Source organism: Anabrus simplex, chromosome 14, assembly GCF_040414725.1.
Source record: "Anabrus simplex isolate iqAnaSimp1 chromosome 14, ASM4041472v1, whole genome shotgun sequence".
NCBI lineage: Eukaryota > Metazoa > Arthropoda > Insecta > Orthoptera > Tettigoniidae > Anabrus > Anabrus simplex.
Genome location: NC_090278.1, coordinates 84,515,217 through 84,538,602, shown reverse-complemented (window position 1 = coordinate 84,538,602; position 23,386 = coordinate 84,515,217). Strand labels below are relative to the sequence as shown.

At 42.3% G+C, this 23,386-nt stretch overlaps 1 protein-coding gene across 1 annotated transcript in view; it reads right to left on the bottom strand.

The window, feature by feature from the left end:
- Sulf1 (Extracellular sulfatase Sulf1) overlaps positions 1-23,386 on the bottom strand; it is a 478,228-nt gene that overhangs the window by 82,100 nt on the left and 372,742 nt on the right. Inside the window, exons 8-10 of the mRNA XM_067158244.2 lie at positions 12,975-13,125; positions 6,406-6,581; positions 1,440-1,553 (exon numbers count right to left, since the gene is read on the bottom strand). Coding sequence (XP_067014345.2) covers positions 1,440-1,553; positions 6,406-6,581; positions 12,975-13,125 — 441 coding nt within the window. The remainder of the gene's footprint in view (positions 1-1,439; positions 1,554-6,405; positions 6,582-12,974; positions 13,126-23,386) is intronic.

Genomic DNA, 23,386 nt, shown 5'->3' with positions numbered 1-23,386 from the left:
TTTCTTTTTTATGGCGCGGTGTACGACTGTTTGTGTTGTGCTATCTCCAGAAATTTGTAAATTGGAGGTATTAGGACGTATCCTAACAGTTATTATGAATGTATAAATAAGTAGGCAAGTCAATAAACATCTGCAATTTGGCTCTAAATGTCTAAATTGGCTCTAAGGCGTTGTATGCACAGCAGCCGCTAGATGGCACCGTTGTCTACGCCTGTGGAAGGTTTCAGCATTAACAAATCACTGCAGCTTGCCAGGGCACTCTCTGTTTGCACCAAGGAAGAAACAGCGTGGCCTGAGGGTGCACCAGGAGCGGAAATTCATAGAAGACGTTCAGCACAATACGGTGACAACCACAGCGAAGTGTTTACCAGTGGATCGAACCTTGCAAAAGGGGTCGCACGAGCGTGAAGGATGAGGGAAGATCCGGGCGTCCATCTGGAGCCGTAACTGATGTCAACTGAGCAGAGATATAGGAATGGCATTCTCGTACCATTTTTTAAGAATTGGCGGACAATGTGTGTCAGTCTAGATATTTCCAGCTAGACTTCGCACCGCGCATACGACTGACGAGTCTTTAAGTCTTTTTTTTTTTTGCTAGTTGTTTTACGTCGCACCGACACAGATAGGTCTTACGGCGACGATGGGACAGGAAAGGGCTAGGAGTGGGAAGGAAGCGGCCGTGGCCTTAGTTAAGGTACAGCCCCAGCATTTGCCTGGTGTGAAAATGGGAAACCACGGAAAACCATTTTCAGGGCTGCCGACAGTAGGATTCGAACCTACTATCTCCCGAATACTGGATACTGGGCGCACTTAAGCGACTGGAGCTATCGAGCTCGGTCATTAAGTTTAATTGAGGACTTTTTGACAACAGAGTAATTAGTAAACTTATGGGAAATATTGAAAGATAAGGATTATGTAAGAAACCGTCACAGTGTAGATGAACTCAAACAAAATATCACGAGAGAAATTCAGGCTCTCTCGGTAGATGAACTAATGCGTATGAATGAAAATTTCAGGCGATCCAGAACTAGGGGATGGGAAGAAGAAGAAGAAGGAGGAGGAGGAGGAGGAGGAGGAGGTGGTGATCTTGGGGAAGCGTGTCAACATCATTTCCGTTACTAGTTGCTTTACGTCGCACCAACACGCGTAGGTCTCAAGGCTACGATAGGACCGAAAATGGCTAGGAGTGGGAAGGAAGCGGCCGTGGTCTTAATTGAGGTACAGTCCCTGCATTTGCCTGGTGTGAAATGGGGAAACCACAGAAAACCATCTTCAGGTTCGCTGAAAGTGGGGTTCGAACCCACTATCTCCCGAATGCTGGATACTGGCCGCACTTGAGCGACTGTAGCTGTCAACGTCACCAATTTCCAGGTTTTAGCACACATCCCCAGAAAATACCGAGGCAAACCATTATCGTATAAGAATCAATCAGTACTTACCCGCGATGAAGTAACTGGAGAAATGACCGCCCGTCCATATGTGATGGAGTCTCCACCCCGGCGATGTCGAGGAAGGTCGGTGCCAGGTCCAGGTTCAGAACGATGTCGTCCACACTGCAATGGTTCCAAGAGAAGTTATCAAGAGGAACGAGATCATTTGTATTCTTTTAAAACTAAAGAGTACCGGACTGAGTGGCTCAAGCGGTTCTGACCCCAGCCCCAGCTCCGCAGGTTCGATCCTGGCTCAGTCCGGTGGTATTTGAAGGTGCTCAAATACGTCAGCCTCGTGTCAGTAGATTTACTGGCACGTACAAGAACTCTTGCGGGACTAAATTCCGGCATATCGGCGTCTCCGAAAACCGTCAAAGTAGTTAGTGGAACGTAAAAGCAAAATAACATTATTATTAAAACTAAAGAGTGTATTTCTGTAGAATTCATTCAGGGTCAGTTAAAGGAAAGTTCACCTCGAATATCTCTAAATCTGTTAAAAATATCGATATTCACTTTCACCAGTGGCGAGACGTGATATTTCCTATAAATATATTTATCATACACTCTGCTTTACGTCACATCGACACAGATAGTTCTTACGGCGACGACGGGATAGGAAAGTATTAGGAGTGAGAAGGAAGCGGACGTGGCCTTAATTAAGGTACAGTCTGGTGTGAAAATGGGAAACCATGGAAAACCATCTTTAGGGCTGCCGGCAGTGGGGTTCGAACCTATTATCTCTCGAATGCAAGATCACAGCTATGCGACGCTAACCGCACAACCAGCTCGATCGGTAATTTATTCTTCTTCTTCTTCCATGTGTTAACACACATGGACCTATAGTTGGGCCCACGAGAGATGGAGTCTAACTAACGTTAGCGTTGCTCGAAATGGTCTGTTGCTATGGCAACGATAACAGAGATGCCACATTTAAGGAAGCTATCGCCACGTGGGTTGGCTTTCTCCCAGTCGCGTTTGTGATATTGAGTGATACTGTGTTACCTGTGATAGCTGTTGCTGGTTTATCTAATTATGCACGTGTTTTCTTCCTGAATATTATTTTCGTCTTTAGTTTAGTTTTTTTGTAAGTTAATCAGTGACTAGTTGTACAGTTCTACTCTCTATTTCACATGTGTATTTGTTGAGGTTATTGTCAGTTTAGTGATCATGAAATCTCATATTTATCAAAATTATCAGCACGAGTTTAGGAACGGGTCAAAGTTTATTGAACTGAACTAGGCTTACATGACTCAGCCTGAATGAGAGAGGTAACTATGACAACGCAGCGTACTTCGTAGTTAGTGATTTCGCCGCTCAAATGTCAGACTGCAACTTTCGTGGGCCCAAATACAAAAGAGAAACATGTATGAGAACAGTTAAAGGGATCTGGAGATATTTGTGGAGGACTTTCTCACGGACTGTTCATTACAAGTGAATATATAAAGGAAACTAGTCTCATGCCGCAAGGTGTACTCTGAGGAATGTCTGCCACGCAGTCCTCTATGTATACTAGGTCAGTAGTGTCATCTCACTGTGTGCTTTCTTCCTCTAAGAGCTTGAAAACATAAAACGAACCTCGGCCTACTTCTCGGTCCAGGAGTAAAATCCTTGAACTGGCCGGAAAACGAACACAGATCCTTTCAATAAGAGACCTATGCACCACGGGGCTGGATAATAATAATAATAATAATAATAATAATAATAATAATAATAATAATACCGTCGAAATCAGTTATAACGACAACTATCGTTATAGCCGATACTCGCACAAACCTTTGTTTTGTTTTGCTGTAAAATGTCATATCTTCAAGTTGTACGTTGCATACTTACACAGTTAATTAACAGAATTAATTTGGATGTTCAAAAAACGAAACTGAAAGAAGTATTGTATTTATAGAACAGTGTTTGTTGAATAGGACTGCGAGGGATTTCATTGGCTTTTGCTTGAAGAATAGGTCCATTGATCGGCACATTATTTGGCCTTTGCTGCTTAAACCATGTACGTTAAGATACTTCAATATTTTTGTGCTCAGATATTGTCAGCCCCACCAACCTGGGCCCAATGTTTGGGAAGCCAGGTTTTGCCTGTCACAAGTCAGGACGAAGGGGGAGCGATAGAGGAGTAACACCTCTTTAGAAAACTTTGGTCCAGCTGACCCAGCTGGTAGACCCACGTGAGGGTCCCTCGCCAGGGTTACGGTGAAGACCTCAACGGCAGTGAAGGCGGAGAAAAGGGACTTCGGAACGGTGCAACTGGTGGAAGGGGCAACCCTCCTATTCTGGGTAAATAGAAGAGAAACTGCTGCCTTGTAGTAGAAGCGGGAGGGAAGAAAATCAGCCTGGTGCCTCAGGCTTCAAGATGGCAGCGGATAACCTATGGCATGAAGGAAATCACAGAGGTGGACACCTGGAGTAAAGTGAAGAAAGTGGCAAGGAACCGTACTGTGTGGAGAAATTTCGCGAAGGTCCTATGCTCCAGACGGAGCAACAGGAAATAAATCAAGTAGGTCAAGTCAGATATTGTGGTACGCTTGATTTTTAAATAATAATTTTCTTCGAAAAGAGACTGGATATTCTCTATGGCCTTCGAAACTGTAGACATCATTCAGTGTGTCCGACTCGTTGGCTGAACGGTCAGCGTACTGGCCTTCGGTTTAGAGGGTCCCGGGTTCGATTCCCGGCCGGGTCGGGGATTTTAACATTAATTGGTTAATTCCAATGGCACGGGGGCTGGGTGTATGTGTTGTCTTCATCATCATTTTATCCTCATCACGACGCGCAGGTCGCCTACGGGTGTCAAATAGAAAGACCTGCACCTGGCGAGCTGAACCCGTCCTGGGATATCCCGGCACTAAAAGCCATACGACATTTCATTTCATTCAGTGTGATACACAGAAATCCTTCGCGTTTGTTTCGTAATTTTTTAATCGCAAATGACTTTTCTACAATATTTAACACTTTACTTTTACTTTGCGACATCTTCACAGCGATGCCTGCCTTAACTGTTTAGCAGACAGACTGATTTGAAATCTACAATAATAAGCGTTACATTGTTGTCAGCAATCCCCGAAAACGTAACCCAAAAAAATCAACATTGGACGTTATAACAGATATAAATACGTCGTTTTATACGATATAACGTTATAAGCGAGTTTTTAAATGCAGTGTTTGTATTGCTTTTAGACGAGACGTTATATTTTGCCGTTATATCCAATACGCTGTAAAAAGATGTCGCAATAAACGATTTCAATAATAATAATAATAATAATAATAATAATAATAATAATAATAATAATAATAATAATAATAATAATAATAATAATGATACGGCACAACTAAACACCAAATATGGAATGATAAACCGTGTTAGTAAATGTAAATACCTTGGGGAATGGATTCAGCAAAATGGACTTGACAAAGAGGCCATAGCAGCAAGAATCAAGAAAATGGAAGTCACTTTCCAAACCACCCGCAACATTTACAACAAAAAGTGCTTTTCCCTGAACACAAAAATTCGTTACTACAACACTGCCATCAAACCAGTATCGCTGTATGCATCTGAATGCCTTATCCTGTCCGAGAAATGTTTGCTTGCGGATTTAGAGAGGAAAGAAAGAGAGATCTTACACACTATACTTGGCCCAGACTACAAAAATGGCATCTACATTAGAAAATCCAGGCAAGAAATATACTCTAAGATAGAGAAGATCACGGACACAATGCGTAAAGGCAGAGTTCGCTTCTACGGTCATATACGACGGATGATCGACTCTCGATGGACGAAACGTATCTGCAGTATATTTGACGCAAAACCAAAAACGGCAATGCCATGGTACGTTAATGTCAAGAAAGATCTTAAAGAACTGGGCCTACAAGCAGAAGATGCACAAGACCGAAATCTTTTCAGAGCAGCCATCAAGACTTTTGGGACTTTCCGGGACGAAAAACGGGCAACTGGTGCTAAATGGACAGAAGAACGTCGTGCTAAACACAGTGAGCTAATGAAGACGATGTGGATCAAGCGAAGGCTTATCGTGGTCCCTAGTTGGCCGATTAGCGAAGTTGAATGAATGAATGAATGAATGAATGAATAATAATAATAGCAAGTATACGCAGAATTTTCAGCAGAAGTGCAAGAAAGATAACATTGAAACGTTATATGGGAGAATTTCACAGGTATCTTTTTTTAAAACCTTGGAGAAATTATTCTTCCCTCGGGATTAGAAAGTTTGACCAATACGAAACTTCAGAGGACATTTAGACTGAAATGGGAACACTACAATAAACGAGTAATGTTATGTAATACTAAACTGAAACTTTACAAAACAGTTATTCTACCTCAAGCTCTATATGCGTCAGAATCCTTAACTTTAGGAGGTCGTTCAAAAATAGCAGATATTGAAAAACAAGAACGTAAATTTTTTAGAAACCTGTATAGTTACACAAATACTGTAAGGAGGAGACGTTTGAAAGTTTTGCACCCATTTTTATGCATTAATAGGTTAGAATTCAAAGTTTCTGAAGCGAGCAGCAAGTATAGTCTACCTTCACAAAGATTATGCTATGGGGTTTGCATAAATATTAATGGGTACGGCCCATCAGAACTCATATAATTTGTTACTCTTGCTACATTATGGAAGAGCGGGTGGCCGACACTTCCCATTAACCAAATTTACTTTGCAATCTAACCTGTTACGGCATGAAAATCCGGGCTTTAATAATAATCTTCAGGACCTCAGTAAATAAATACACATTTGTGGTCAAAACTAGCAGCAGCATGAAGAGGAAGGTGAATGTCATCAAACCAAAGAACAAATTCCAACGCGCTCTATAAATGTAAATAACGAAACAAGATGAAGAATAATATATTTATGAGCTTGAGGGCTCTCCACTTATAAAGGATGCATGGATGGCGAATAGAATGAGCTGATCACGATAAAAGTGGCAATGTTTATAGTAATAATGCAATACTGACACGGTGCCTGGCTCGATGTCAGGACCTCTGACCAGGAAGGGCACCCGCACATCGAACTCGAACGGGAAAGACTTCCCTTTGACGAGCCCGAACTGTCCCAGGTGATAACCGTGGTCTGAAGTGTACACGATGTAAGTGTTGTCTAGTTCTCCGAGTGCCCGTAACTCCTGGCAGATCTGCAACACAACAAACAGGTTAGTAGTTCAGTGAAGTGTTTCACATCTATAGCTCATTCCATGTTAAGAAAACAATATTGCTCTTACAAGGAGTGAACACACCCCCTCTTAGACAGTCATAATTCCTCGTGATTAAGAAAGATAATAATGTACTTTATATTATTTTATGAAATAAGGAAAATGGATGATGCATGTTTTTGCTCGTGAGTTATTAAAACAACCACTTAATATTCTCTGTTTAGTAAGCACATTCGCAGGGAGGAAGCACAATGGCGGGAACAGCCATCGCTTTGTTGCCTTCCTTCATTTTCCTTCTGAGTTGCTCTGGTACAAGCAACGCGTAATCCGTTACAATGTGAATCGCCGGCAGTTTATCACTGTTGTAGAGAATTTATTTGTGTGTGTGTTCTAATATTCTTGTACTGAAGAGCAGTTATTGAAGATTCTGATGCTATGATGTGCAGCGGTACATCACATCTGATACAGAAATTCGCTATGATGTTTATCTGTGATTGGCTTTGTTATTTAGTTTTTGTTTCTTAACCACATTTCTCCCCCCCCCCCATATTTTTACCACGTTTTCACAAGCGCATTTAATTGTCACCATTCTTTTCGTGGGGCGGTATGACTGCACAGTAGTACCCGGCGTTGCCTGGGCATCCCCCACCCCGAGCCTATAGAAATTATCTGTTCTATATTTTCTCCCAGTCCCGCTTGAGCTTCAAAACGGAGCTTTTGTATATTCAGCAGTGTACCCATGTTGCTGTAAAAACCTAAATAAGCCCCTTTCCGCTTTACAACGCCTATATTTTAGATTTTTAAAAATGCAGCTTAATTCCTTCCTTCTTTTACTTTGAACTTAAGTACTGAGTTAAGTACTGAGTTTTACCTGTGATGCTGATGACCACAGCTGTTCGATGTGGCAACCCTGTTGTCATAAGAGCAATTCTGTTTTATTAACACGGAACGATCTATAGTAAATACTGTATGAACATGGAAGAAACAAAAGTATGTGAAATTCTCAATTTCCAAGTAGATTGGAAATATAGTGTCCGAAACACGAGCATTTACTGATTCGAAAACAAAGTGAAACATAAAGCAACTCCAGTCTGTCACTAATTTCTGAGTTGTCATCCTTATAATGTTCAGTGACGTCAAACCATTACACGATTACGTCACTCAGTAACGTTGACGCATCACATTCAATGTGCTTCTCACGTCACACTAATCTATGATATTACCCTACAATCCAGTGTGTCATCACCCAACTGCTCCTGGACGTCATGTGATACTCCTCTATGGCATGGCTTGACAGCTCTGTGATGTAAGCTCACAATGCACTTTGCCATATCTAGGGAGCATATTTCTATGAACTCATTCTTTTACATCTGGTTCTAAGGAATCTGCAACCCGCAAGAAAGTTCTGTTGGGAGAGCTGCATAAATAGGAGACATTTTCGAAGACAGTCCCCCTAGAGTTTATGCAACCAATTTAACACTTCTATCTGCCCAGGTGGCAGATTCTCTATCAGTTGTTTACCAAGCTTTTTCTTAAACATTTTCAAAGAACTTGCAAATTTATCGAACATTTCCCTTGATAATTTATTCCAATTCCTTACTCCTCGTCATATAAATGAATATTTTCTCCAATTTGTCCTCTTGAATTTCATCTTTATCTTCGTATTGTGATGATTCCTACTATTAAAAGCTCCATTCAAGCTTATTCTTCTACTTATGTTATTCCACACCAGCTCTCCACCGACTGCTCGAAACATACCACATAGCCGAGCATCTCGTCTCCTTACTCCCAAGTCTTCCCAGACCGAAGTTTGCAACATTTTTGTCGGAAATCACGAAGAACAAATCATGTTGCTTTCCTCCAGTTCTCGTTTCAAGTAGCCCTGGTGAGGGTGCCATACACTGGAACCATACTCTAGTTGGGGTCTTACCAGAGACTTAAACGCCCTCTCTTTTACATCCTTACTACAACACCTAAATATTCTCATAACTATGTGAAGATATCTGTAACCTTTCTTAACAACCTCGTTAATATGATTACCGCAGCGAAGATCATTCCTTTTTTTTTTAAACACCTAGGTACTTAGATTGTTCCCCATGAGATACTATCACCCCATCAACACAGTAATTAAGACTGAGAGGAATTTTCCTCTTGGAAAATGAACTGTGAAACGTAAAAGTGAATTTCCTCCCTGTATGTTATGCAACCCAGTCTACACTTAATCTCGTTGAAATCTTAACCCATTACTTGGATCATATCCCCCCTTCCTAGTCATTACCCAACAGCTCCGTGACATCATCACACCGTAGCACTTTGCGATATATCTGAAATCCTGAATCTTTGTCATAGCTCACGCTGGATGTAACAGATCCCATCACCCTTCTCTGCCTCACCGTTTCTCGCTCTAGACATTGAGTACAAGAAAGCACTCCGACAACATAAATTAGTCAATTGAAAAGTGCAGATCTATGTAGACATAGTGTGAACAGAGGGGAAGGGAGCACACTGCTGAAGGAAATGTCAGTATAAGTAAAGGGTATGCAGTCATGGACCTAGTCTACAATCTAACAGTTTCAGACAGAGTAAGATCGCCTACGGATATTCGCAGCATTTTTCTGGCAAACAACACTGGGAATCCTTCATCAAAAGTGGTTTGTTTTTATTTTTTATTTGCAAAACTGCCACCCAATGGAGGTAGCTCAAAGGACTCGGTATACCGACAAAACAACAATAAACATTAACACTGTAGTTACAATATTAAAATATAATAATATGATATAAATTTTCAAACACCACCTAGAGGTGTGTATTGAAACAGTGATTCAGAATTTGACAAGTCTTATTTAGGAATATAGTGACTATGTCATTTAGAACGGGAGTTGGAACGTGATATTTGTTTCAAAATTCCGAATAAAAACTCTAGGTATAGCACCTCATTGTCGTATCAGCATATCTATTACATCAACGCATTTGAGCTTATGTCTGTCTTTGAAATAATTAACGGTAAGTTCACAGATATGTTACTTTTCTTTATCCACCTACTCAGTGTGTTGCAGAATAACCTCGAATCGGACAGAAGGGTCAATTATTATGCCATGCCTCCAGGTGTTAGAATATGCAATAATAAGTAGACCATTCTGAGAAAACGCCTGGGATTTCTTCGTGCACTTGCCACCCTTTCTGTCGCAACTAGCGATCTTAGACCTCACCATATTATGGCGCGAATCACGCAGTGATGTTCCCCTATCAGAGAAACCTAAGACATGTCAAAGTTATTCGTTCTGGGTGCAGTGTCTGTATCGAATATCGTCCAAGGATCTGCCGGGAATGGTCCGGACAGCCGCCACGTTTGCATTTATTTTAAGGCAGGTGATCCATTCATATGTGGATAACCCATCTTCGATAGAAATCTACTTGTTAGAGTCCGATATATGTGCAATGACTACAACACCCGTACCTCGTCCAGGTAATGCCTTCCAAGTTTCAAATTCGCGAGTTCTTAGAACTGAGCGATTTTTATACAATTTTGTAACAAGTGTTCAGATTTCTATCTTTGCAAATCCTTGATTCATATCCGAATTTAACTCAATTTCAGGTATTAAAATTCACTTTCACGGTGACTCTCCCCAAATTCGCGTGAATTTAAGAGGCGCGTACAAATAAAACAACATTCTGAAGATATATTGTGAAAGATAACATCCCAGTAATTCAAACTGAATATTAACAATATTTTAATTTCCGTTTGTTATATCCAAATTCAGTGAAGGATTATTTTGCTAAATTATGATTTAAAAAGGCTTTTATCACCATGTACCAGCCTACAAAGGAGATATTTTTCTAGTTACAAGTATACCATTCAGCAATCAACTGGCTACAGTATATCGTTGTTGTATCTCCAAGTCGTACCTCAATTAGCCTCACATTGTTATTTATGAGCATCATTATGCTAAAATCCGTTCGACTCATTGAGTGAATAGTCAGTGTTGAGGCCTTCAGTTCAGATGATCCCGAGTTCTTTTCCCGGCCGGACCAGGGATTTTATATGCCTTTGATTAATTATTCTGGCTTGGGGACTGGGTGTCTGTGTTTGTCCGAACACTTTCCTCTTCATATTCAGACAACACACTGCACTTTCAACCACCACAGAAATACGCAATAGTGATTACATTCCTCCATACAGGGTTGGTGTCAGGAAGGGCATCCGGCCGTAAAACAGGGCCAAATCTATATGTGCGACACAGGTGTAGGAAAAGCGGTACAAAAATCAGAAGAAGACTATGCTAAAATTCATTAGTTTTGAGATTACTCTGAGTACTGAGCCGTTGATTCAAATTATTAATAAGTAATGATGCAACACTTCGTAAGCGGGAAAACGGCAAACTGCTTCAAAGCCTGAGTCATTCCAAGTAAAATAAATTAAATACTTTCAATGAAATTACCATAGGTCCTGAAGTCGCATTGCAGTGATGTATCTAGAATTGTTTCTTGCACATTACGCATGCAAGCAACGTATGGCGGGTGGTATAAGCCGAGGGGCAAACTAAGCTACTACCTACCTCAGAAACATTGCACTCTAATTCAAGCTCCGCCCTCGGACATTCATCCGTACCTTTCAAAAGTTTATTTGCACTTATATCCCAAACAGTCTGTATAAATAGGCTTATTTTACACATTCCGAAATTACACTTCATAATGGTTTATGGTAACCGTAACCATGGCAGAGTACACGCATGCGCTGTACGCTGTCCGTGAATCGTTTGTCAGCAAGTACTTCATTCTAAAGTCCGGCTCTATGGCTAAATGGTTAGCGTGCTGGGGCCCCGGGTTCGATTCCCAGCAGTATCGGGAATTTTAGACATAACTGATTAATTCCCCTGGTACGCGGACTGAGTGTATGTGTCGTCTTCATCATAATTTCATCCCCCATCACGACGCGCAGGTCTATTACGGGAGGCAAATCAAAAGACCTGCACCTGGAGAGCCGAAGTCCTCGGATACATCCCGCTACTAAAAGCCATACACCATTTCATTTCCTGCTTCTAAAAATGTATTTAGACTAATAACAAATTCTCTCTGATATTGACAGCAATCAAAGTGCAGATATAATCGCAGTTAAGCCAAATTATCTTCATGGATATGTCGTTGACCCTACTCTCCAGTTCAAGACCCATGAAAGCCACCCTGAGGAAGTCGTTGCCTCCAAAAATCTGCATGACGAGCCAACCGTAGATTTCTTTCGAAAAGAATGCGATCTTAAACGAATGACTCTAATTGACTTAATGATAGAAGTCAGAGGGACCATCCTAAATTTTCTCTCTTTTTTGGCTACGTTTGCAAACGATTTAGACACTAAAGCCTTCGTAAGTGCTGGCCCCGTGGTGTAGGGATAGCGTTTCTGCCTCTTACCTGGAGGCTTCTGATTCGATTCCAGGCCAGTTCAGGGATTTTTTACCTCGATTTGAAGACTGATTCGAGGTCCGCTCAGCCTATGCGATTATAATTGAGGAGCTATCTGACGGTGAGACAGCGGCTCCGGTCTAGAAAGCCAAGAATAACGGTGGAGAGGAATCGTTGTGCTGACCACACGACACCCCGTAATCTGTAGGCTGAGCAGCGGTCGGTTCGTACGCCATGTCCTTTCGGGACTGTTGCACTATGGGGCAAAAGTCTTCATAAACACATGTCGTAACAATGCTTAAAGGTTTTGTTTGTACTATATATTTGGAAAGCACGATTATCATCGGTTTCTCCTAGATTATAAATATACTGTATATATTTTTCAGCATAGCAATAAGTAATTTTTCGTAGTATCTCTAGAAACAATCTTTATCATCATGATAACCGCTGGTCTGAGTTGGCAGGTTCGCTCTTGGTTCAGTTTTGTGGTATTTAGTATCATGATAATCAGCCATGTTGCGGAAAGATTTTCAAACAAATTTATATACTTCCTACCTGTTCATTATTGACAATACCCTTCATTACAGCCATAATGTTAAAAGAAGCGTTTTGACGGACAGGGCTGGAGGAGGAACATTGCACGGTGTTGCCACATTACTTTCCCTTTGCTTCCAACTCACTTGTTGTGTTTCTTTGTACGTAACTCAGAAGTGAGAGGTTTGGAAACTCCGAGCGACACGAGCCGCACAGCATGTTTATCTCCATGGTAACCGCAGTGGGTCCGCCCTCGTTTCCATGGAAACCATACCCCTTACTCCCTTCTCCCCATCCTCTTTAAGAACTGTCAGAACGCACCCTTCAATATTACGACTATAATATATTGCTGATCATTACTGCTGACACAACCTGTATAAGATACATTTTAGAGAGAAATATATTATTGCAGTTAAAAATTCGTGTGAATTTCTAGTACTTTACCTTGTCCACAGCGTCATCCACACTCTGCAGGGTCTGTAGTCTCTTGGTCATAAGGAGATCGGTGAACTGTTTGTGGATGGGCTGCATCTTTGGGGTAACCTGAAGTATCCACTGTTTGTCCAGGTTGGGAGCGTAGTCATAGGCTGGTGTACTGGAACAAAATACAGAACTCTGATGAGACTGTATACAGGCTGTAACAATAATGTAGGCTAAACTTTCACGACACATTCCTCACACGTAGAAGAAAATACTATATATAAGGACATGGGTACGGAAACGCTTTATTTCCATGTTAGAGCGCATTTCCTACTATTCTGCATACTACATTAACAGAGCCCGGATTTTTAGGGAGTAATACGTTAGAGTGCAAACTGACCCAAACGAGTAACAAGTATATGCTAGCCAGTACAACGGATATGTTAGGAGTGTTGCATAAACAATGGGGATACGGCCCATCAGAATCCCTAACAGTTACGTTGCTCTCACTTCATTATGGAACAGCGGGCTAGCCTGCACAACGGATATGGTATGAGTGCTGCATAAACATCAGGAGTACGGCCCATCAGAAACCCTAACAGTTATGTTACTCTTTCTACATTATGGAAGAGCGGGCTAGCTTGCACGACGGATATGTTATGAGTGCTGCATAAACATTAGAAGTATGGCCCATCAGAACCCCTAAAATTTATGTTACTCTCGCTACATCACGAAAGAGCGGGCTAGACAAGACTTCCTACTAACCAAATGAGTTTGGACTCTAACCTACTACTGTCTAAAAATCCAAGACTTATTCATGAATCATCAGAACCCTCAGGAACAGAGCATTGAAGAAGGATGTCTCCTCTGTGCTACTTCCGGTATCCTAAACACTCTTTTTATATGAGGGCTGGAAAGAAATTAGTGGCAACGTAGTCCAGACACTGGCAGGAGCTCGGGCATGCGCAAATAGGATATGGGAACGGTCAGATGGCGCTGTTGACGGGCATTCAGCTGCAAGTGTTGTTGCTGTGTGGCGTTGAAGTGAAGAGTGTCGATTTCATAGCTGTAAAGCATGTTTTCAAAGGACGATCAGCGTTCAAGGGTGCCCGTGGCAAAAGTGCATCAGAATATTATCGAGGATTACGTGAAGTATGTTTATTTATCCGTTTTTGGAGACATTCACAGTTTGTTTCCTTTTGCTTTACGTCGCACCGATGCAGATAGGTTTTATGGTGACGATGGGATAGGAAAGGGCAGCACGTTGTCATGTCGCAGACAATGTCAGGCTCTTATTGGAACGGTGGCATTGGGAGGTCTTGGAACGCCCTCCGTACTCACCAGACATGAGTGCTTTTGACTTCGACCTGTTTCCGAAGTTGCAGGAAGCTCTGCGAGACCGCCGATGTCCCGACGCTGCGTCTGTACTCCGCGCAGTTGGGCGCTCCGTCGCTGTTATCAATAAAGCCCGGATTTTTATGCAGTAACAGGTTAGATTGCAAACTAATTTGTTAGCAGGAAGTGTCGGCCACCCGCTCTTCCATAATGTAGCAAGAGTAACATAAATTATAGGGGTTCTGATGGGCCGTACCCCTCAAGTTTATGCAAACCCCATAGCATAATCGTTGTGAAGGTAGACTATACTTTCTACTCGCTTCAGTAGTTTGCATTCTAACCTATTAATGCATGAAAATCCGGGCTCTAGTCATCAACAGAGAAAGCCATGCCAACGGTCCCCGACATTTGGCAAAATGTAATACAATTTGCGGGTACATTGAAGGAATGTAACGCAATTGTACGTGTTAGTTCCGTAGATATTGCCACTAAAACTAATGTAATGAAATAGCATCAAGCCACCAATTGTTAATTTTGTGGACCACCCTCGCAGTTGTGTGTATTCTATAGGAGGACAGGATCTGTTTTGTGTTTGTAGGAATGTGGTACGTCATCCCCGTGAGATATATTGGCTACGGCTGGCCACATTTAGACTGCAGCTAACACTTTGTTCCTCGAGACAGACAACGGACGACATCCCCTTTGTGTGCTAGGGGAGTTCTCCCCACAACCCTCATATCCAGTAGCACCCCCATCGCGATAAAAATAATGACATCACCAAGCAAAGACGTTCTTGAGTTAACAAAAAAGCTTCACTCCGGGAGACTAGATGTCGTATACGGCTGTTAACTCCCTCCACTGCTATCAATGAAAATACACGTTAAATTAGGAGACTTTACAAAATTGACTTAGAGAATAAAATACGCCCAACTGCTGTGCTGCCTTGGGAATTATGCACAGTCTGGTGCATTGGCAGGGGGAGAATCCAGAGACAAAGGAATTGCAAAGATAACACTCATGTTTATTTATCCGTTTTTGGAGACATTCACAGTTTGTTTCCTTTTGCTTTACGTCGCACCGATGCAGAAGATAGGTCTTATGGTGACGATGGGATAGGAAAGGGCTACAAGTGGGAAGGAAGCAGCCGTGGCCTTAAGGTACAGCCCCAGCATTTGCCTGGTGTGGAAATGAGAAACCACGAAAAACTATCTTCAGGGCTGCCGACAGTGGGGTTCGAACCCACTACCTACCGGATGCAAGCTGACAGCTGCGCGCCCGTAACCGCAAGGCCAACTCACTCGCCATTTGAAGTGTTGATAAATTTGTGATTCTTATAGGATTTGTTGACGAGTCTTTAAATAGCCCCGAAGAATGGAGTACACGTTAAAAAAACCTGAACGCGACAAAAATATGTCAGCTTAAATAATAATAATAATAATAATAATAATAATAATAATAATAATAATAATAATAATAATAATAATAATAATAATTATTATACGCCCCACCTTTACGGTTTTTGGAGATGCCGAGGTGGCGATATGTTGTCCTGCAGGAGTTTGTTTACGTATCCGTAAATCTACCTTCAAATACCACCTGCCTGAGCCAGCATCGAACCTGCCAAGTTAGGCTCCGCAGGCCAGCGCTCTATCGTCCAAGCTACTCAGCCCGGCTGTCAGATTTTAAACGCTCATATCTGGAAGTAAACGACTCAAGTGGAAGTTAATGATATCAGTGCATTCAGGAAAGGCATCATTACGTGTTATTTTATTCAGTTTTCCTTACCTAGGGGATGCTACGACCAGCCAGTTGTTTTAAATTAGATGTAGGCAGTAGAATAACTAGTTAGAACGTTAGAGTAGATGGAGGGGAGGAAGGGGGGGGGGGGCTAACATGCGGTTCGGTTATCCGCCCATGTTAGAGGCAGCTGAGAGAGGCGTAGTGCCGTGCATGGTGTCTGGTATCCCGCTCGTGCGGGCGCCACCAAGTTAGAGTGTAATTTAGGCATAGGAGATTTAGATTAAATTAGTTATAGATTTAGTTGTAGTTAAGTAGTTAGTCTAGCCTTGTAATATTTCCTTTATTCCTTATACCGATGGTTTGTAACTATGGTGTGGTAATAAAGAAGTTTAGATGTTTTTGATGTGTTACTTTATTCTAAAGCAGGGCCTCTCAGAGTGCATGCGCGTGGTGCATGCACTGTGCACGGTGCAAAAGACGACTTGGCTTGGTTGACCAGAGTGCAGACCCCCACTCCTCGATTTGGAGCAAAAGCGCTTACTCTCTCTTTCCTCACGCCTGTCTCGCTCGCTCCGCCTGTCTCCCTCTGCCCCACTTGCGCCGTAGCGCTCCAAATCCGGGCTGACTTGAGCCGAGTATAGGCGAGTTGAGCCGAGCTTAGCCGAGTAGCCCAGAGACGAAGCGTTGATCCGAGCCATGCCGAGCGGCAGCGATGCACAGTGCACGAGCTCTTGCGCCTCTATCTGCACGCGTGAGATTTTGGGCGTTTGAGAGGCCCTGTTCTAAAGGTACCGAGGGGATAAATTATTCCCATTTAACCTTTGGAGCACAAACACATCTCATCTATATGTCATAATTATTCTTCTTTTTGTCCGTTTCCCCCACTTTGGGATACGATGGACCAATCCATGGTTAGTGAGTCGTGTTTTCCTGTCCTCCCAGTACTTTTTTCATTTTTTCAGATCTTGCCTGCCTTTTTTAGTTATTGGCTTTACGACCCACTATCTACTTTTACGGAATTTAGTCCCGCAGGAGTTTCTTTACGTGCCAGCAAATCTACCGGCACGAGGCTGGCGTATTCGAGCACCTTCAAATACCACCCGACTGAGCCGGGATCGAACATGCCAAATGTTGCCTTTCTCTGTTCTTCAGAAATTCTGTATAGTCGTTTGGAATTCACCCAAACCCCTTTAATTTATCTTTGGTTATTTTCTTCGCGAATCCATCTACAAGCATCTCTTCTGCAATTTGGAACTCTCGTAGGTCATTTACAGTTTCATTAAACCTTGGTTTTCTTATTACGGAAATAGTCGAAGATTCTTTTAGTTATCCTTTTCGAGTCCATTCTGAGAATGTGGGCATAGAAGTCAATTCTCCTTTTCCTTATTGCGTAGGAACTCCTTTCTGTTTTCCTATACATTACACATTTTTTTTGTTTTTAATTGCCTTTACGTCGCACCGACACAGATAGGTCTTATGGCGGCGATGGGACAGGAAAGGTCTAGGAGAGGGAAGGAAGCGGCCGTGGCCGTAATTAAGGTACAGGCCCAGCATTTGCCTGGTGTGAAAATGATAAACCATATTCAGGGCCACGGACAGTGGGATTAGAACCCACTATCTCCTGAATGCATACTTAGGGCTGCGCGCTCCTAAGCGCACGACCAACTCGTTCGGTGTTATTATTATTATTATTATTATTATTATTATTATTATTATTATTATTATTATTATTATTATTATACACTTAGCGATAATCGAAGAGCAGGTAGTGAAGTTCTCAGTACACCTACTGAAACTAGTCTTACTTCTAATTGGACATGAAGCACGACTAGTGAGACTCGTGACTCACTGTAAGCGTGCGAAACGTCTTTGCTCCTGCCATTTATGCCACCTTACGTTCAAAGACGTCGTTCTGGTTAGGGAGTCTCAAGGGTTCTCCTCCTTCGGAAGATGTGGATCTGCTCTATAAAAGTAATTCACGTTCTAATGATGATTGATCCTGCGAGGTAGTTCCATGCTCTGAAGAGTTTGGCGACCCTCCACTTGCTCCACAAGCCTTTGCTCGTAACTCGTGGTTTGAACTTGTTCTAATTTTAGTTCAGTGTTCCCAATTACTAGCCGAAGGCACGTCTGAGCTTTACTGAGCCGCTCTGTTGGTGATGGCTCAAAAATCTGGACACGCACACCGGGAAGTATCAGCACTCTTTGCGTAATTACTCTTACCCCCTCCACACTGTCTGTGGAATACAGTCACAGGCTGAAGAAAATGTATACTCAGAAAATTATTTCATACCAGCGCCAGTGGGCAAAGAGAGGTAGTAATATAGAACGTGGCTATGTCTACCTCAATAATAATAATAATAATAATAATAATAATAATAATAATAATAATAATAATAATAAATGATGAGAGAAAACTTCCGAATTACAAAAAGCCGATACAATCACATCTCGGAAACACTAACATTGTAATTAACAGAAACTTTGATTACTGGAGGCAGATCACTAACTAAAACTTTAAAAAAACAAGAAAGCATTTCCATTTTTTACAATATTTGCTTTACGTCACACTAACACAGATAGGTTTTATGGCGACGATGGGATAGGAAAGGGTTAGGAGTGGGAAGGAAGCGGCCGTGGCCTTAAGGTACAGCGCCAACATTTGCCTAGTGTGAAAATGGAAAACCGCGCAGAACCATCGTCAGGGTTACCGACAGTGGGGTTCGAACCCGACATCTCCCGGATGCAAGCTCACAACTGCGCGGCTAACTCGCCCGGCGATGGCAGAAGTACGGAGAAAATGAAAAGCAGGCTATCACAAGCAAAGAAGGCGTTTCTTGAGAAAAAGCAATCTGTTCACTTAGAACATTGACGCCGGGCGAGTTGGCCGTGCGCGTTGAGGCGCGCGGCTGTGAACTTGCATCCGGGAGATAGTAGGTTCGAATCCCACTATCGGCAGCCCTGAAGATGGTTTTCCGTGGATTCCCATTTTCACACCAGGCAAATGCTGGGGCTGTACCTTAATTAAGGCCACGGCCGCTTCCTTACAACTCCTAGGCCTTTCCCATCCCATCGTCGCCATAAGACCTATCTGTTTCGGAGCGACGTAAAGCCCCTAGCAAAAAAAACAACCATTGATAGGGGAATTAGAAAGAGTTTTTTGAAGACTTTCGTCTGGAGCGTGGCACTATATGGAAGTGAAACATGGACGACAACTAGCTCAGAAAGAAAGAGAATAGAAGCTTTTGAAATGTGGTGTTACAGAAGAATGCTGAAGGCGAGATGAGTAGATCGAATCACGAATGAATAGATACTGAATCGAACTGGTGAGAGGAGATCGATTTGGCTAAATTCGACCAAGAGAAGAGACAGAATGGTAGGACGACACCCAGGACTTGTTCAGTTGGTTTTTGAGGGAAGTGTGGGCGGTAAGAACGGTAGGTATCAATATCACAAGCAGATTAGAGTAGATGTAAGATGTAGCAGTTACGTAGAAGTGAAAAGGTTAGCACAGGATAGGGTGGCATGGAGGGCTGCATCAAACAAGTCTGTGGACTGATGACTTAAACGACAACAACAACAACAATATGTAAATCAAAGAAACCGAAACGGGAAAATGGGTTACCCAGACGATGTTTAAGAATATTTAAGCTTAATGTATGAGAGAACGAAGAACGGTAGGAAATTACGAGCAGGAGTCATAGCGTAGCTGCCAGAAGAGTATTTTTATAGGTTTATTTTTCGAGAGTTGGAGATAGACGTTGAAAATGGAGTTGCGAATATGGATTGATGTTGCCATGGTAGCCAGCCCCGAGGTGTAGGGGTAACGTGTCTTCCTCTTACCCGGAGGCCCCGGGTTTGATTCACGGCCAGGTCAGGGAATTTTACCTGGATCTGAGAGCTGGTTCGAGGTCAACTCAACCTCCGTGATTAATTAGAAATTAGGAGCTATCTGACTGTGACCCCCGGGCTAGAAAGCCAACTCGTAATGTGCAGGCCTTCGGGCTGAGCAGCGGTCGCTTTTTAGGCCAAGGCCCTTCAAGGGCTGTAGTGCCATGGGATTTGGTTTGGTTGCCATGGTAGCGTGTGCAACGCTGACGTGTTTATGGCGCTAAACGGAGAGGATATTTGTCATCGTCTCATGGTGTCCTTTCCCCGCAAATTCTGTTTTGTTATATTACTTTATCAATGTACAGTATTTGTTAGGTCAAAGTTTTTCTATTTCATTCCACAAGTGCTCTTATTCATAATTATCTTACTATCAGTTTCTTCACAGTCATTACTTGAAGGTCGGGTTGCCAGTTCTACCTTTTTCTCGTATTCTGACGTTTTTTGCGTTTTACGTTCCTTATTTTAATAATAATAATAATAATAATAATAATAATAATAATAATAATAATAATAATAATAATGTTATAGGCTTATCGTTCCACTAACTATTTTTACGGTTTTTGGAGACCCCGAGGTGCCGGAATTTAGTCCCGCAGGAGTTCTCGTACGTGGCAGTAAATCTACCGACACGAGGCTGACGTATTTGAGCACCTTCAAATACCACCGGACTGAGCCAAGTTGGGGTCAGAAGGCCAGCGCCTCAACCGTCTGAGTCACTCAGCCCGGTGTTGTTTATTTTTTATTTCCCGGTACAACGCTGTCTTCCTTTTTTTAAATATTTGGCTCTGGATTAGCACGGGATAGGTTGGCAAGGAGCTGCAAAAAAGGGAGTAATGGACTGATTACCCAACATTATTATTATTATTATTATTATTATTATTATTATTATTATTATTATTATTATTATTATTCTGTCATATGACAGACAATGATGTTTACGCTTCTTTAGGAAGGATTGCATAAACATGGTGGTCACGAAGTATTCAACAGCCCCTGTTGATTATGCAAACATTTTATCACTTATGTTTTGAAGTTGCCTAACCGTGGTAGTGATATCACGCTTAGTTCACCGAGGAGAATGTCATTTCGTTTCCTGTCATTATACCTATGTTGGAAAAAGTGGTTTTAAAATTTCCCTTCCGAAACTTACGGTCGCTAAGCTTCACAGTTTCGATGGCTGCAATCGAAAATAAAACCTGTTCTCTCGCGCACTGGAGTTTGTCTTGTACCTGGTGACACTCCGCTCACAACAAACAAGAAACTCTCCAGACACTGTGCATTAGCTATTCTTGGCCCCTGGTTCTGTTGGCGACGGCGTCTAACTAGAGGTATGTACTGACAGAACAGCGAGGCAACCAGTGTGTTAAACGACCTACCATGGTGATGGAAACTTGTGGATGGAGCTGGGGAAGAATGTGTGAAGAGCAAAATTAGAAGGATGGAAAGTAAGAGGGGGCGAATATTTGCTTACTGTCCAGGCCCCATGGTTAGATGGTTAGCGTGCTTGCCTTTGTTCTAAGCGGACCAGGGTTGATTCCCGGGCGGGTAGAAGATTTTTAAATCTCATTGGTCAATTCTGATGGCCACATTCTCACAGAAGAGCAGGTCGCCTATAAGGCGTCAACTAGGAAGAGCTGACCAGGCCTCTTCGGATGCCACACTCCCATATTATTATTATCCCGCATTTGTACTACAGATGAAGCGTTCGTGGCTCAGGCGTAAGCGCGTCGGCCTCACACCACCGGGTTCCGTGGTTCAAATCCCGGTCACTCCATGTGAGATTTGTGCTGGACAAAGTGGAGGCGGGACAGGTTTTTCCCTGTCATCTTTCATTCCAGCAACACTCTCCATTACCATTTCATTTCATCTGTCATTCATTAATCATTGCCCGAGAGGATTGCGACAGGCTTCGGCAACCGGCACAGTTCCTATCCCCGCCGCTAGATGGGGTTTCATTCATTCCATTTCTGAACCGGTCGAATGGCTGGAAACAAAGTGCGGATTATTATTATTATTATTATTATTATTATTATTATTATTATTATTATTATTATTATTATTATTATTGTTACTCGTACTATTTCGCACATTATTGGGGCTGGCCCCACGGTGTGTGAGTACCGTGTCCGCCTCTTACCCAGAGGCCACGGGTTCGATTCCCGGCCAGATCAGGGACTTTTCTGTGGATGTGAGGGCTGGTTCCAGGACTACTCAACCTACGTGATTACAATTGAGGAGCTATCTGACTGTGAGATGGCGACTCTTGTCTCGAAAGCGAGGAATGACGGCCAAGAGGATTCGTCGCGCTGACCATCAGTCACCTCGTACTCTGCAGGCCAAAGTCCATCAGGCCTATAATGCCATTTAGTTTGACTACTGTACAATGATGGGTTGACGCGTGTCTCAGGCCAGGAGATTTGAAGCAGTGATTGAGGTACGGACGAGGTGAGAGTCCAAGGCCTATAATATGATCAGTCTCGGCATTTGCCTTAGTGCAAAACAATTATCAGGACAGGAGAAGGTGCGGACCAACCCTTCCTCCTCCCGAGTGCAGTAATAAATAAATAAATAAATAAATAAATAAATAAATAAATAAATAAATAAATAAATAAATAAATAAATAAATAAATAAATAAATAATTAATCTGCATTTAGGGCAGTCGCGTAGATCGCAGATTCCCTGTCTGTTGTTTGTTTAGTCTTTTCTTAAATAATTACAAAGAATTTCGAAATGAATAACTTATCAAGGAAGATGTTCAACAAGTCCCTATTTCCTCCTATAAAATAGATAGATACCTACCCAAATTTGTTCACCTGAATTCCAACTCTAACTTCATTTGTGATCTTTCCGACTTTTAAAAACACACCTCAAGCTTATTCGTCTATTACTGTCATTCCACCGACAACTCGGAACATACCACATAGTCGAGCAGCTCGCCTCTTTTCTCCCAAGTCTTCCCAGCCCAAATTTTACAACATTTTGGATTTTTGTTTCAGTTCTCAAATAAAGTAATCCCAGTGAGGGCCCCATTTACTGGAACCGTACTTACATGCCCTCTCCTTTACAGGTCCGTAACCTTCATCCCGTTTATATGATTACCCTATGAAGATATTTTAGTAACGCCTGGGTCCTTAAAATGTTCCCCATAAGAAACTTGCACCCAATCAATGCAGTAATTAAAACTGAGAGGACTTTTCCTATTTGTGAAACTCACAACCTGGCTCTTCACCCCGTTTATCATACCATTGTCTGCTGTCCATCTCAACAATGTCGAAATCTTTTTGCAGTCGCTTTCAATCCTTTAACTCATTTATTACTCTATACAAGTTTTGGATTCTTGCCCTCGTGGAGAGATGCTGCGGAACATGAGGCATGGGTAACAAGATTCGATCCTTTATAGCAAGTACCCTCAGATAGAAGAATTACAGGGTTGTATCCGGACTTGCATATCGGTAGCAGTAGAAGAATT